This window comes from Odocoileus virginianus, unplaced genomic scaffold (assembly GCF_023699985.2).
Source record: "Odocoileus virginianus isolate 20LAN1187 ecotype Illinois unplaced genomic scaffold, Ovbor_1.2 Unplaced_Contig_2, whole genome shotgun sequence".
NCBI classification, from domain to species: domain Eukaryota; kingdom Metazoa; phylum Chordata; class Mammalia; order Artiodactyla; family Cervidae; genus Odocoileus; species Odocoileus virginianus.
In genome coordinates, this window is record NW_027224319.1 from 1,677,443 (window position 1) to 1,692,512 (window position 15,070).

At 46.0% G+C, this 15,070-nt stretch overlaps 1 protein-coding gene across 11 annotated transcripts in view; it reads right to left on the bottom strand.

Annotated features, from left to right (window-relative positions):
- The window catches only part of ATG7 (autophagy related 7), a 384,864-nt gene that overhangs the window by 203,028 nt on the left and 166,766 nt on the right, over positions 1-15,070 (bottom strand). For all 11 annotated transcript variants that reach the window (XM_070463447.1, XM_070463445.1, XM_070463448.1 and 8 more), the window contains 5 exons: positions 13,703-13,861; positions 7,805-7,999; positions 6,132-6,335; positions 5,577-5,692; positions 494-569 (listed from right to left, as the gene is read on the bottom strand). In XM_070463447.1, coding sequence (XP_070319548.1) covers positions 494-569; positions 5,577-5,692; positions 6,132-6,335; positions 7,805-7,999; positions 13,703-13,861 — 750 coding nt within the window. The remainder of the gene's footprint in view (positions 1-493; positions 570-5,576; positions 5,693-6,131; positions 6,336-7,804; positions 8,000-13,702; positions 13,862-15,070) is intronic.

Genomic DNA, 15,070 nt, shown 5'->3' on the forward strand with positions numbered 1-15,070 from the left:
ATCATTTACTGAGGGCTGTGACACTCTAGGCGCTGTTGCCGAGGCCTTTCTATACCCCACCTCTCATCTCTGCCACTACCAGCCGAGGTCGGTGTTCTTGCCCACACTTTACAGATAAGGAAACTAAGGCTCCAAGTTTGGTGACATGGCCAAGGAAGGCCACCTTAATAACTGCAGGGTTGGGATTGACGTTGCTGTCTGGTTGGCTCCAGAGCCCGTTCTCTCTCGTTCTACTCCATCCTGAAGCCCTGAGTCAACATGAGAAATGCTAAATCAAGCCTGGATAGTACTGTTCGTTCAGGGTTTCTTCTCATCACCATTCTGCAGCCCAGGATCCCCTCTGGGTGCGCATAAATTCCAAGGAAGCAGGAGTGCCAGGAGGGTGGAGGAGAGGTGGGCCAGGAGGATGGCATGGTAAGGTGACCCCCAAATACTTTCCTGCTGCACCGCCAGGAGGGGGCCTGGAGTTGCAACTTCATTTCCTCTCACTCACCTGGTGAGGCACGAGGCCGAGGGACGTTGGCGGCTCATTCATGCGGTCGTCACTGCTGCTGGCAATGGCGTAGCCCCTGAGGAAGGGAAATGGTGAGAGCTGCTCATTTCAGAGAAGTTTATGTTTAATTCCCGTGAGGATGATCTAGACAAGGTCTGCGGAAGATTTATAAGGATAACTGAAACACCCTTTGCTAGGCAGCACAAGCCAGGGAAACAAAAAAACACACATAAAAAAACTAATTTTCCTGGGAGGAAGGTAGAAGAATAGTTTTTTTTTTAAAAAAAGGCCTGTGTTTTGAAGTTAGAAAGACCACAGCCTGTGGCCACAGGCTATTTGCCGATAAACATTAGTTCTGGTTCTCTGAGTCTTGTAGAACACCACAGCATACTGCTGACGTTTTGAAACAGAAAACTTTCCGACCTTAACTTCTTGAGGTGATGTACCTGCTACTGCATGGAGGAAGGAGAAAGAAAAGTGAGGAATTAGTGGGGCAGAACGGATGTGCTCCACCCCAAACCACAGTGTGGAGTCTCCTTACATCACAGGAGACATGCGACACGGGCCCTGGTTCTAGCCCGTGACCATGGCCGATGTGGGGTTGGGGTCAAGGACTCGGAGTCAGCTCTGAAAGTTTTATCCCAAACGCTTCCTGTCCAGGGCCCACAAGAAAACGCAGGAGCCAGGGAGATAAGAAAGATGAGAGGAAGACAAAAAAGCTGTTTGTTTCCATTCAACACTGAAGCAGCTATACTAGTTACGTATGCTACCGACGCTACAACGGCCATCTTTTCAAGCATGCAGAAGAACTCTGAGTTATACGATAAATATATGTCGATTTCTAACAAGTGGAAAAACAAACCTTTCAAAAATTCACTTCTTCCGTGTCAGTATTACAAATAGCATATCTTAGCAGAGTGCTTAAAGACAGAGTTTACAGCCAAACTGGGCTGAGCTAAATCCCAGGGTTACTGCTAACCAGCTACATGAATTTCAGCAACATAGTTATCTTGGCTATGCCTCTGTTTCCCCATCAAAAATGGGACGAAAGAAAGGAAGGAAGAAAGTAAATGGGACAGATAACAGTTCTTTCCTAATATGTTTGCTATGAGGATTAAATGAGTTAATATTTGTAAAGGGCTTAGAATAAAGCATAACACAACGTAAGTACTATGTCAGTGTTGAAAATATGTAAGATAAATCACAGGGTATCTGTCACATAGTCAGACGTAACTGTGTTTGGCTTCAGTCTGACTTTACCATACAACCTTGACAGCACTGTCTCTAGCAGATATTGAGAGACTCTTAAATTGTTGATTAATTTTCTTTTTCTTTCCTTTGTTGTCTTTCCTTTCCTTTTTTCCTTCCTTTTTTCTTTTTTTAATTACTGACTCTTTTTAAATTAATTTAATTTTTGTCTCACTTTTCTTTGCTAGATGAAAGATGAATTACTTCTATTGTTTATAAGTCATGAAGTAAGATCTTCCTTGCCTGGAGAAGCAGGGTCTCTGGACCATAGCTGTGCTAGTTTTCACATCCAAGATATAACATACACACAATGTGTTGAATACGGAGTCTACCAAAAGGGCCAAGGTCAAGTCAAATCAAAACACATCAGCCTACTCCTTTCCTTCCTCTCACACGCAAGCCTAATGCTATAGGTGCTTAATAAATTAAAAAGCTGAATAAACTGAAAACTGTTTTTTAACTGGTGTGGCATTGGTAGACTAGGTAGTTAAGACCAGCCCTCCTATAGAGAAGACAGAGCAAAGCTAGACAAGGTATAAAAAAACCCTGTGTTTGAAGCATCAGCGTTCCCAAGGTAAGGGAGAATTACAGAGCCTAGCTATGTGAGAGGAGGGAAGCCCACAGAGGTAACCTAGGCATTTGCGAGGAGAGGTTCCCAGGGAAAGCGACTGCCAGTCTCCAAAAGCAGTGGCCATAGGATCAGAAGCTGAACAGCGATCCTGACTGACTCATGGGGCTGATGGTACAGTCTAGAGCTGAGGTCTGCCCATAGGGAGGAACCCTGGAGAATATCCCAGGCTTTGAGTTGGGATCATGGCGGGTATACATCCTCAGACTAAGGGAGGACCTGAAAACAGAACAGTGCTAACTGACTAAGATTGTCTAAGATGGCACTCCACTTGGCCCAGCAGTTTGCCAGGAGGAAATGGAAATCACAATATCTATATAATTTTTCACATAATGGCCAGTACTCAGTCAGATAACCAAGCAAATTCAGGAATTGAGGAAATTTAAATACTTACTGGATATGTGATAATATTAGGGAACTGCCTTTGTTTTTATATGTAAAAATAGTGGAGATACATACTTCAGTCTATGACTGAAGTACTATGTCTTGGGATTTGCTTTAAAGTCAGTGGAAGAAGAAAAAACATGGACAGTGGTACAGATAAATGATGACCAGTCATGTGTTGGTAATTATTGAAAATGGATGGTGCATACAAAGGAGTTTTTATACATATACAAATGGTGTGTGTGTATGTAACACATAATATATATCTTTTTTCATATATGTTTTATTTTTCTATAATAAAAAGGCTTTGTTTAAAAAAAACAGGTATATGAGGAGATAAAAGCTATAGACAAGAGGAGCATACTCATAGGAGATCTCACATTAATGGGCATATCTGATAAAAATTAAAAGGAAAACATGATTAAATGTTTTCAAAGAATAAAAAAGAATCACAATTTCAGCAGAGAACAGGAAATGTGTAAAATAAGATCAAATTATTTCTAGAAATTCTAGAACTGAAACATATAATAATGAAATTTAAAACTCAGTGGATAGTTTAACAAATAGACGTAGAAGAGAAAAGAGAGAATCAGTAAACTGGAAGATAAGCCAAAAAGCAAACAGCCAGACTGAAGCAAGGAAAGACATAACGATGGAAAACACAGAAAAGAGCATCATTGGATTCTAACATGCAACTGGGGACTCAAAAGGAAAGAATCAAAAAAGAGGCAGAAGTAATGCTTTAGGAGATAATGGCAGAAAATTTTCCACCATGGCTGAAAAACATCAAGCCATGGATTCAAGAGGAACTAGAAAGCACAATCAGAATAAACACAGAAATAAGTATATAATAATAAATACATAATTAAGTAAATATTTCCAATGAAATATTGAGAAAATCTTAAAAGCAACTGAGGGCAGGGGAAGGGGGAGAAAACCCAACTGTACCAAAGGAGCAGCAATGAAATAAACACCTGGCTCCTCAACAAGAATAATGGCAGCCAGAGACAATAGGATTATTTTCCCAACATGCTAAAAGACAAGTTGTGACCAATCTAGACAGCATATTAAAAGCAGAGACATTACTTTGCCAACAAAGGTCCATCTAGTCAAGGCTATGGTTTTTCCAGTGGTCATGTACAGATGTGAGAGTTGGTTTATAAAGAAAGCTGAGCGCTGAAGAACTGACGCTTTTGAACTGTGGTGTTGGAGAAGACTCGAGAGTCCCTTGGACTGCGAGGAGATCCAACCAGTCCATCCTAAAGGAGATCAGTCCTGAGTGTTCATTGGAAAGACTGATGCTGAAGCTGAAACTCCAATACTTGGCCACCTGACGTGAAGAACTGACTCACTGGAAAAAACCCCGATGCTGGGAAAGATTGAAGGCAGGAAGAGAAGGGGACGACAGAGGATGAGCTGGTTGGATGGCATCACTGACTCAATGGATATGAGTCTGGGTGAACTCTGGGAGTTGGTGATGGAGGCCTGGTGTGCTGCAGTCCATGGGGTCACAAAAAGTCGGACAAGACTGAGCGACTGAACTGAACTGAACCAGTCTAGAATTCTGTACATGGCAAAAATATTTTTCAGCACAAAGATAAAACAAAGGCATTTTTTAGACAAACAAAAACTAAAAGATCTTCACCACTGGCATTTCTAAAAGAAATGATAAAGGGTGTTCTTTCAGCAGAAGGAAAATGACCTAGGATAGAAGCTCAAGGACATAGAAAGCAGAGTCAAACAATGGAAAATAGTAACAAAATTAAATGAACCCAACTATGGAACAATAACAATATCTCCTAGGGTTTAAATATATACAGAATTTTTTTTAATGAGTGTGTAGACACTGCTGGTACCTGCCCAACGTCCATTCTCCTTTCCTGTCTCATCATAGTTTCATTCAGAGGCAATGTGCCCAGCCAAAGAACTACATTTGTCCATCTTCCTTGCAGCTGTAAGGGCAAGGGCAAGTTAGTTTTAGAATCAATGCATAAGTCTTCCTGGAGAGCCATTTAAAGGGGGTCAGCCTCAGGGACTTCCCTGGAGGTCCAGTGGTTAAGACTCCATGCTTCCACTGCAGGAGGCACAGGTTCAATTCCTGGTTAGGAACTAAGATCCCACATGCTGCAGAACATGGCCAAAAAAAGCAGGGTGGTGGGGGGCAGCCTCAGCTGAGCACAACTTGCATCCTTTGGTCATTCCTTTCTTCTTAACTGTAACACAGAAGCAACCCTGAAGGCAGAACACTCATCCTGTGACCACAACAGGACAAGCCTAAGGAAGAAAGCCAAGAGTGGCTGAGTGAGTGAGCAAGAAACACAGTGTCTGACGGTACATGGGCACCCCTGTCTGGGGGCCTGCCTCTGAGCTTCTTGCTGCATGAGAAAAATAAAACCTTGCCCATCTGACTAAGTCACTGAAGATGGATCTGTTACATACAGCCAAATCCAAGTCCTATCATATGTGATTCATGTACTGCCTTTCAAATGCTTAGAGCCAAGAAGATAAAAAATAATATATTAACAGAATGAAAGCAGGAAGGTCCTAAAGCCCCTATGAAAATTTTTATCCTTCCTTATCATCCATTGCCAAATAACCCTAGGAGAGTTCAGTTCTACAAGGACGCAGAGACACAGCTCCAAACATCACATGACAAGTTTACCAGCCCAAAGGATCAAACCAGGTTGTTTTTTAAAAAATCTTGTTTTTCTGAGAGTGGAAAGAACAACACAATTCTCAGAAAAAAAGTCAGATTGAGAAAAGGTCAAGGGAGATACAGAAGCTGTCTTTGTCTCAACAGACATCTCTAAACGGGAAACTCACCCTTCTGGATGCTGCAAAACGGAAACCATCAACTCCACCGCCAGGGCTCCTGCGATCATGGCTAGTCCCGGACGACTCACAGTGCACTGCTGGTCCAAGGTCCGGTCTCTGGTTGACTATGGAGAAACAGTCATGGACGTGAACGCAAAGTTCTTTTCCACCCAAGGCAAGTTGTCAGGGGCATGCAACTCCTCCATGATAAAGCTCTATGACACAGCCAGACACTCACTGTTGGCAGAGATCAGTTGGCCTCACATGATACCATGTCTTGCAAGTACCAAGAAAAACAAAATATACCTGTTAGGTAACTAAATGAGGTAATGCTCTAAAAACCCTTGAGTGCCCCAGAGACACTGGTGAGCAGGGCACAGCTATACAGTCTATGATGCCAAGCAAGGCTCACGAGGGATAATGCCACCTCCCCAAATAAGAGGATTTTTTTCTTTGTTAAAAGACAGTATTTTAAACAATCTTAAAGGAAGGAGCTGGGTCTCTTTGCCCTAGTGGGCAAGACGGCTGTAGGAGATACTTGCAACAACAAAGAAATCCACTTACATCCCCTGGGGCCACCACATCATTGCAGAAGTAACAGCCAAGTTTGTAGCCAGGGATGTTGGCAAACAGCGATGAGCCCAGGAGGTCAGCAGATGCCACGGGGTAGCTGGGACACAAGTCCCCGGCTCCCTGATGCCTGGGCTTCTTCAGGCCGTGTCTCATGACAACGAAGGTGTCAAATCCCAAGGCAGCGTTGATGACCAGCTGTGAGTTCCAAGGAATAAAAGACCAGAGGTAAGAGATGCTTACATTTTAGGCCATGGCTAACTGCATATTGGGTCAACTTAAAAAACCTGTTTCGTAGTGTTTCTGTTCGATTGTAAAATTAGATTTTATAAGCTAATGTTGGTGTTCAACCCTGAATATTCATTGGAAGGGCTGATGCTGAAGCTCCAATACTTTGGCCACCTGATGCAAAGAGCTGACTCATCAGAAAAGACCCTGATGCTGGGGAAGATTGAAGGCAGGAGGAGAAGGGGACGACAGGGGATGAGATGGTTGGATAACACTGCTGACTCAGTGGACATGAATTTGAGCAAACTCTGGGAGGCAGCGATAGACAGGGAAGCCTGGCATCATGCAGTCCATGCGGTCACAAAGAGTTAGACACAGCTTAGCAACGCAACAACAACAATGCTGGTAACAGCTACCCAAGACTGAAGGCTTACTAAGCGCAAAAGACTTGACAAGTGGTTAACATAAACTATCTCTTTTGGTTTCATTTAAAACTCCCAGCAAACATTTCTTACTTATAGAAGAAGATGCTGAAAGTGAGAAAGGTTATTTCTACAACTTGCCCAAGGTCGCTTAGCTGATAGGAAGGTATATAAAATTAAGTCTCCAGAGTTCTCAAAGCCATTCTTTGCAGCATTATGCTGTCATTTGTCATTTCTACAGAGATTTTTTTTCATAAATTTCATAGATTTTTTTCATGTTATATAATTCACCCTTCACACAGGTTTTCAAGGAAAGCTTCTTTTCATTTAATACTATAATAACTTGTTAGTCATAAATTGCCTTATTCTCCCAAATTTCTGTTTACATAGAACACTGAAAAAATCAAAGAAAACCACGCCAGAAAAGACGACAAAAATCACTCAGAATCTCACAGCCCCAACAATTACAATAATAGTCTGAGGTATTTTTATTTTCTCTCTCGCCCATCCCCCTCCTCTCTTTCTCCCTTTCTCTTGCCACCCCCATTCTTTGATAAACAGACATGGATATCTTCATATACATAAACATAACTGATGTAAGATATATATATATATATATATATATATACTTATTTAACTATGTAGTATTTTCCATTATATTAAAATTCTTTGACAGCATAACTGTGAGTGGTTACATACTATTCTATCACGTGTATGCACCCTGACTTACTGAACCATTCATTCTTTTGGCCCTTCAAGTTGTCACTGGCCGGACCTTGGTGAATGAGCCAGAGTCTGCATCCTCTGGGAACTCACATTCCAGAGTTCCCAGAGTGGCCCCGCAAGTGCACAGGGCTCACAGGGTAACATCTGGGCTACATGATGGTGCGTGAGGCACACGGTCTGCGGAGGAAGCCCTTGGCCTCGGGTCAGCAGGCCACACAAACACCCCTCCGCTCCGGAGGTGGGGGCAGAATGGGGGGCACTCCGCCCTGGGAGATGGGGCCCACGCCCTACCTTTCTCTTGCTCGCGGCGATGACGGCAGGCAGCCACCGGCTCTCCCGGGTGTCCATCAACAGGAAGACGACGTCGTGGTCGTCGATGAGCTGCTCCAGCTGGTCCACGTCCCTGCGGGCCTGCTCCAGGGTGACGCTGGAGAAGTTCACGGGGTGCCCCGGCATGGGGATGCTCATGTTGAACCCTCTGGCGTTCTGGGGACACACCCAGAGAGGGGGGGCTTCTGAGGCAAAAGGACAGGTGGGATCCCAGAGCCTGCATCTCCCCGTCACCTTGAGCACGCAGGGCCACTAACAACCTGACATCTCCCCATCATGACCACGCTGCCTCAGCCTTCTGCCAGCTGAGCTCCCAGCCTCCTTCACCTCTGCGACCCAGACCACCTGTCCTGGCATCTCAGGTCCCTAAGGCTGGACAGGGCAGCAGAGACACAAGGATCTAGCTCCAAAGTGGCAGGGGTGGGGGGAGGCACTGCCCTTGTGGACAAAGCAGACACTGGACAGAACTGTCTCTTTCCTACAACCTGGGGCCAAGGCATGTCATCACAATGCCCTCAGCTTCCCCAAGGCCCTCAGTCCAGCCGGACTGTCTCTCTGCTTATCCCCAGATTGCCCTCCACTCCGCTTTCTTAGTATGGAACACCTCCAAAAGGGGTGTCACAATCAGAAATAATTTAACAAATTCACCTAAGATTAGGATGGCTGAGAGTCTTGCCGTAATTTTCTCAGGGGCCATATGCATTAAAAACAAACAAAACCCTCAAAACTGAAAGCCTCTCCTTGCTCACTAACCAGAAAACTAGACTTAGGAATGTGAAGATACTAGTCTGAGGGGTAGAGGGGCTGGTAGAGTAACCTGGGTTCTCAAGATTCAAGACTTATCATGGGGCCTTTAGAAGAGCTCTGTAACTTACCTCTTGTCCCCTGCTGGCTCCACAATGTGTTGGCAGATGAACTGTGAGTCACACATGCGTGCCAGTGAAGCCAGGGACATTGACTTCTCCCAGAAAAGAAAGTGTTCTAGAATCACAAACTGCACACTCAATCCCCTATAGCACCTGCCACAGGGAAGCGTGTGAAAACACCAGCTTTTTTATTTGTCAAAACCCCTCACATCCTGCAAAAACAGCTCAGGGACACAGCAGTAGGTCCCTTTACAAAGTAAAACCTATTTTGCAAGTGGATGCTATTTTCTTCATCAAACCTAACATCTGGAATTCAAGAAAGGCACAGTAGTAATAACAGCAAAAATTTCAAAAAGAATTGAGCAGGGGGGAAAAAAAGGTTGCAGCAAAAGGTGCTAGGTTCAAAACAAGTCCATTTTAACGAGGACACCACAAAGATACCTCTCAGGACCTCATAACTCCCTCATTCATTCATTCATTCATTAAGTACAGTGTATCTGCTGCATACCTAACACTGTAACGAACAGTAAGAAAAGCAACAACCGCTGTTAACAACAACAATTACCTTACTGTCGTATTTACAATAGACAACGTGTTTTAAGTGATGGCTGCTCAATCCACAAAGTTATTGCCTGGGAACTTTAACGACACCAAGATTAAAGCGTAACTACTCAACCCCAACTCTGACCTTCTGAATAATTCAGACCCTCACCCCCATCTACTTGGCTAACCTGAATGAATCTCTGCTTGCTAAAGCTCCAGCCATTGAGTCTACGGAGGAGCACTGGCTCCCGGCCCGCCACTGAGGCCCACAAGCCTGAGGCTGGAATTCAGCAAGCTGCCAGCACAGTAGTTTTCAACCTTGGCTGTACATCAGAACCACCTACAGAGTTGCTCAAATCCCTAATGCCCAGGCTTTTCCCCGGACCATTTCAACTGGAGTCTCTGAGAGTGGGCCCAGGGATGGATATGTTCTAAAACTCTCCAGGTGACTCAAACGTGCAGCCGGGGTGAGCGATAATTTACAGCAAGTGAGGTACACGGACAGACCTCAAGTGTCCAGTTTGATGTGTTTTGACAAGCTGCAGATTAACCACTGCACACGCCCCTCGGGGCATCGACTGTTATCCCAGGCAACGCTCTTCTACTCTTTTGCAGTCAATCCCCAGGACCTCTACCCCCAGAGTGTGAGAGCTGTGGATGCCCCTCACCCTCCCACCATTTAGCATTGTCAGTCTTCTAATTATAGTCATTTCAGTGCGTGTGCAGGGATATGTCTTCATGGGCCTGACTCACATCCCATGATGACTACTGATGGTGTTGAGCATGACGTGTGTTCACTGGCCACACACACACCTTCCCTAGGAAGCCGTGCTGGCCCAACACTTCAGTCCCTTGCAAAAAAAAAGGTTTGCCTGTCTTATTATTGGGTAGCAGGAGTTGTTCATGTATCTTGGATATAGGCTGTCTGCCAAATACGTGTACTGTGAGTAGTTTTAGTTTGGGTCAGCCTTTGTGTTCTCTTATCAACATCTTTCGAGAAGCAGAAACTTAAAACTTCGATGAAGTCCTGTTCATCCATGTTCTCACTCATGATCAGTATCTCCATGGTCCAAGGAAGCTCTGCCATCGCAGGGTCACCTGGCTTCTCTCCTGTAGAAGCGCTCTAGTTCCAGCTCCTACGCTGAGTTCGTAGCCTCGCCGGGGTGTCACCTAAGGCCCAGCGAGGCCTCTCCCTTCTGGATGGCTGGGACTCCGGGGCCTTGCAGCCTGCAGGGGCTCTGCCCACAGCAGACTCACAGTGCTTCCTGCCCAGATTACGGAGTCCTGCCCGGAGAACGCGCAAAGCCTCAAGGTGCTGCTGCCCAGACACTCTTCTGGAACTCCTCCCCTGCACGGCTCGCACAGGTCTGATATTCTGCCCTAAAGTTTCAGCTGCCTGGCTGCTCTGAATTCTCATCTCTGTTTCCTCAGCTCATCAAGACCAACAACACCTCCTTGGGCTCCCTGTGGGCCCTGACAAGGGCTGAAAAGTGCCTCCGTGCAATAAATTGGGACAAACACTTCTTTCTGAGCCCACAGTCTCTCACTGCCTGCTGGTCGGCGTCGGCCAAGTCAGTTTACACAGTCTACTCAGGTGCAGAACCGGTAGATGCATCATGGCAGGAGAGCCAGTCCGTCAGTCACTCATCAGGGTTGGAAACAGATGTCCAGAGAGGGGTTTTAAAACCCTCAGTGTGGCTCCACAACCCTACATTTTATTGCCTCACCTTTGCAGGGGAAATGGTGACCTCAAGTGGTTACTTGATTGATTCAAGGTCAGCTGTTTCCCTATTCAATGAATTCCACCCTAGGATTACACATATTATTTGTGGCTGAGTTCTTTTAACATCTTTTCATGTCTTCTTCACTTAGACTAGCCTCCTGTCCGGGGCCTGGTGTAAGGAAGGTGATGAGGCAGTATCTGTTGAATGAAAAACTATACTAAATTGAACGTACGAAGAGAATCACGTAAGCCTGGCGAGCCAATAAGTGAAACGGCTTCACAAGTTCTTTCCACACATCTGATGCGCTGCACTAGAACTTGGGTGGGTTCAGTGCTATTATCTTTCAGACTTAATTAATTATTTTTGGCTGTGCTGGGTCCCTGCTGCTGCGCAGGCTGTTCCCTGGTTGCAGCAAAAAGGGGCTACCCCTCGTTTCGGGTGCGGGCTCTCTCCCGACAGCACAGGCACCAGGGCTCGTGGGCTCAGCAGTCACATGCAGGGGATCAGCTGCTGTGCGGCATGTCAGATCTCCCTGGACCAGGGACCAAACCCATGCCCCTTGCTTTGGCAGGCGGCTTCTTCACCACTGGGCCGCCAGGGAAGCCCCTGTGTGACCCGTTACTCCTTATAAGGCATGAGGGATAAAGGGATACGAGCCCGGGCTCCCCACAGTAAGGACTGCATAATCCAGTAGGGAAAATGCAGCAGCATGACGTAGGTGCTGGGGGACAGGCTTGGTCCTGGTGGGCTGATGCTTTCAAGAAGGGGAACCTGAACTCTAAGGCCCAGCATGACCTGGCCCTTGCTGAGGCCCTAGCTCCAAGTCTGTCTTTCTTGACCCTGTGCTGCAGCCAGCCCGACTTCCTTTCTGTCCACAGAGGCACAGGCTATGTCCTACTTCAGGCGTCTGCACAGGCTACTCTGTCCGCCCTGGTCTAGCTAACTCTCACCCGCATTTCAGGGCTTAGCTTCCTCAAGGAAGTCTGTTCTAGGTCAGGTGTACCTGCTAAACATTCCCACAGCCACTGAGCTCCCGCTTCATGCACTTATTACAAGTGTATCCATTCATGAAATGAGTTTCTTGACCACATCCCCCATTAGACTCTCAGCTCCAGGCGAGGAAGAGGGAAGTTCGTCTGCCTTGTTCCCCAGCCCCTAGCACATAGCAGGCCTTAAATAAACGTATGATGAATGAGTAAGTCATAGGATAACTGAACAAATAAAATAGGGGGAACTGCATTGGGTCACAGACCATGGCTAGGATTTGAGTGAGCAAAAATCTCAGGCAGAGCTCAGATTCAAAGCCAGGGCTGTCTCCGGTGATAGAATGGATTAATCTTCCTGACTATGCACTGCCCACCTCTAATAGAATTATGTGTCCACGCCCTTGGCCATGTGGCTTTGCAGGACCTCCCACCAGGTAGGCAGGGTATCCGGACCAACCCCACTGACTTGGGGCCTGCCCCTGTGACCTGCTCTGGTGACGGCGATAGAGGACAGTGCTGAGACTTTAAGAGACACAGGGAGTGCTGGTAGGCTGACCAACTCCTTTACACTTCCACCTTCTATCGTAACGAGAGCAGGACCAGCTGACCACTGCTCCTGGAGCCTAGACTCTGGAATTACGACATACAGGGCAGACTGGAACAGGACTCAAAGCCAGAGCCCAGCCCAGCCCAGCCACTAAGCCATGACGACCCGCAGACCTGCGGACATGACATCGGGGCTCATGACTGTAAGCCACCTGGATGCTGGGAGTGTGTGACGTGTAACGCCGTCACAGCAGAAACGTAACTAAGACGTCTCCTCAGCGACGGGGTGCTCCTCCCTCTGGTCATCCAGCACCTAGCTGGGTACAGAGGGCTCAGTCAGTCCCACTGAATTAAACCCAAGAGATGACATGCTTCTGGTGAAACGGACAAAAAGGTCAAAGTAGCTTTTAAAGCAAAGGCTGAAAATGAATGAATCTGATGCTCAGTGACTAACAGAGAAATCTTAAGAAAGCAGGCTTTTTTTTTTTTCTTCTATTTTTAAGCCAGCGCTGAGAGCCTCTTGTGGCACTTTCAGTAGAAGCAGATGCTTTGGGGACACCTGAGCTAACCTCTGTCACACAAATCAACGAAGCATGCACGATGCAGAATCTGTTCTGCTGGATAACCTCAAAAACATGGCCAGATGTTTAACCAAATGAGCTGAATGACTTGCCTCTCACTGTTTTCAAAGTAAATGACAGGCATCAAGAACAAGCAGCTGCTAGAGTGAAAGGCTGAACATTTCGCCAGATCTTTCTTGTGCATACTATATCTAATTTCACAAACCTGTACTAACCATCAGGTATCCTGGCCATGAGGGAGATCATATCCTACAGTGGATCCAATATCCAAAGTGGATAAATCCCTTTGCAACAAGGCAGTATCTAACACCATGTGGACCCCCAAATTCCTCAATTCCATGCTTTGTAACTTATAAAACACTCTGTCATATAGCCTCCATGTTGGTTTCACAATAATATATGAGGGTTTTATTTTGTTCTTGTAATCCCCACTTCTGAGGTGAGGAAACAGAGGTTCCTAAAGAAACACACAATGAGGCCCTGGCAGTAAGTGACAGATGTCTGACTCTGTTCCCTCCATCCCGTAGGGCCTGATTCCTATGTGATTAACACTTAAACACGGACAGGCCCTGGCAAAAAGCCCTGATGTTCTCAGCACCCAGAACCAACGTACCACTCCGGGGAAGATCTTCTGTAGCCGGTCTGCTGCTGCCAGGGCCTTGGGCTTCCCACCCGCCAGGCAATCTTCAAATTCATACAGAGGCTGCCTCACGGGGTTAGAGTAGGAGATCTTGGCATTGTCCACGAATGTGATGCGTCTGACGCCCCAGCCCTGCACGGAAAAACCGGAGATCGTGGTGGGTTTCTGATGGACATTGCACAGGGTGTCTCTGCAAATCTCTAAAAGGGGTTTGGCTTTGGGGCAGCTTAGGAACACTGAAATACAGGAAACGCTGGAAATTGAATTGTGCAGAGTCCATTTTTGACAGATAGAATGTCAACTTCCTTTAAAAGATGAAATAATTATACACCCGGTGCCTCGCTTTCTACAGCAATGAGACTAAGAAATATGTCACTGCTGGTCTGACTAATACTTCACTATTTTTGACAGTGGCACCAGAGGAAGCTTAGGAAGGTGAGTCCCTGCTGCTGTCTTCAGAGGACTGTCAAGGGCCGCCCAGTGACCTCGCTTTCCCTGAATGAGTAAGTGAGCATATGTAACAGCTCATCCTAAAATTCACTCAAAGCCTAAAATAGCTCCATGTATTAATAAAAGTGACTTATAAGTTATTTCCAATTGTATAACACCACAGAAGATTTTGTACTATTTCTCAATGAGGCAAAGCCCTTATGAATATTCTGGAATGTAGGGGACAGCTCTACGTTTTCAGAAATAGCTTTCATGACTTCATACATCTCAATTGAATCTCAGAACTGAACAATTTTAAAGTCAGATAGGCTCCCAAAAATCTTTAGCTCCATTACTTTATTTTACAGGTACAGAAACTGAAGCCCAGAAAAGATACGTGACTCACTGTGGGTCATAAATCTGGTTAATGGTGAGGAGGAAATGAGATGCCCAGGGTGCAGGAAAGAAGATGCTTCCTTTCTGGGGGGTGAGGTGGGATATGTGTATGTCAGCAAATCAGAAACAGCGGCCTAAGAGAAGCCCTGCTAGGACTGACGGCAGAGTCTGACTAAGAGTCTGATCTCTGTCTTACTTCATTATCCTTCCATCGGTTCAGTCAGTTCAATTGCTCAGTCGTGTCTGACTCTTTGCGACCCCATGGACTGCAGCATGCCAGGCTTCCCTGTCCCTCACCAATTCTGGAGCTTGCTCAAACTCATGTCCATTGAGTTGGTGATGCCATCCAACCATCTCATCCTCTGTTGTCCCCTTCTCCTCCTGCCTTCAGTCTTTCCCAGCATCAGGGTCTTTTCCAGTGAGTCAGCTCTTCACATCAGGTGGCCAAAGTATACTGGAGTTTCAGCTTCAGCATCAGTCTTTCCAATGAATATTCAGGACTGATTTCCTTTAGGA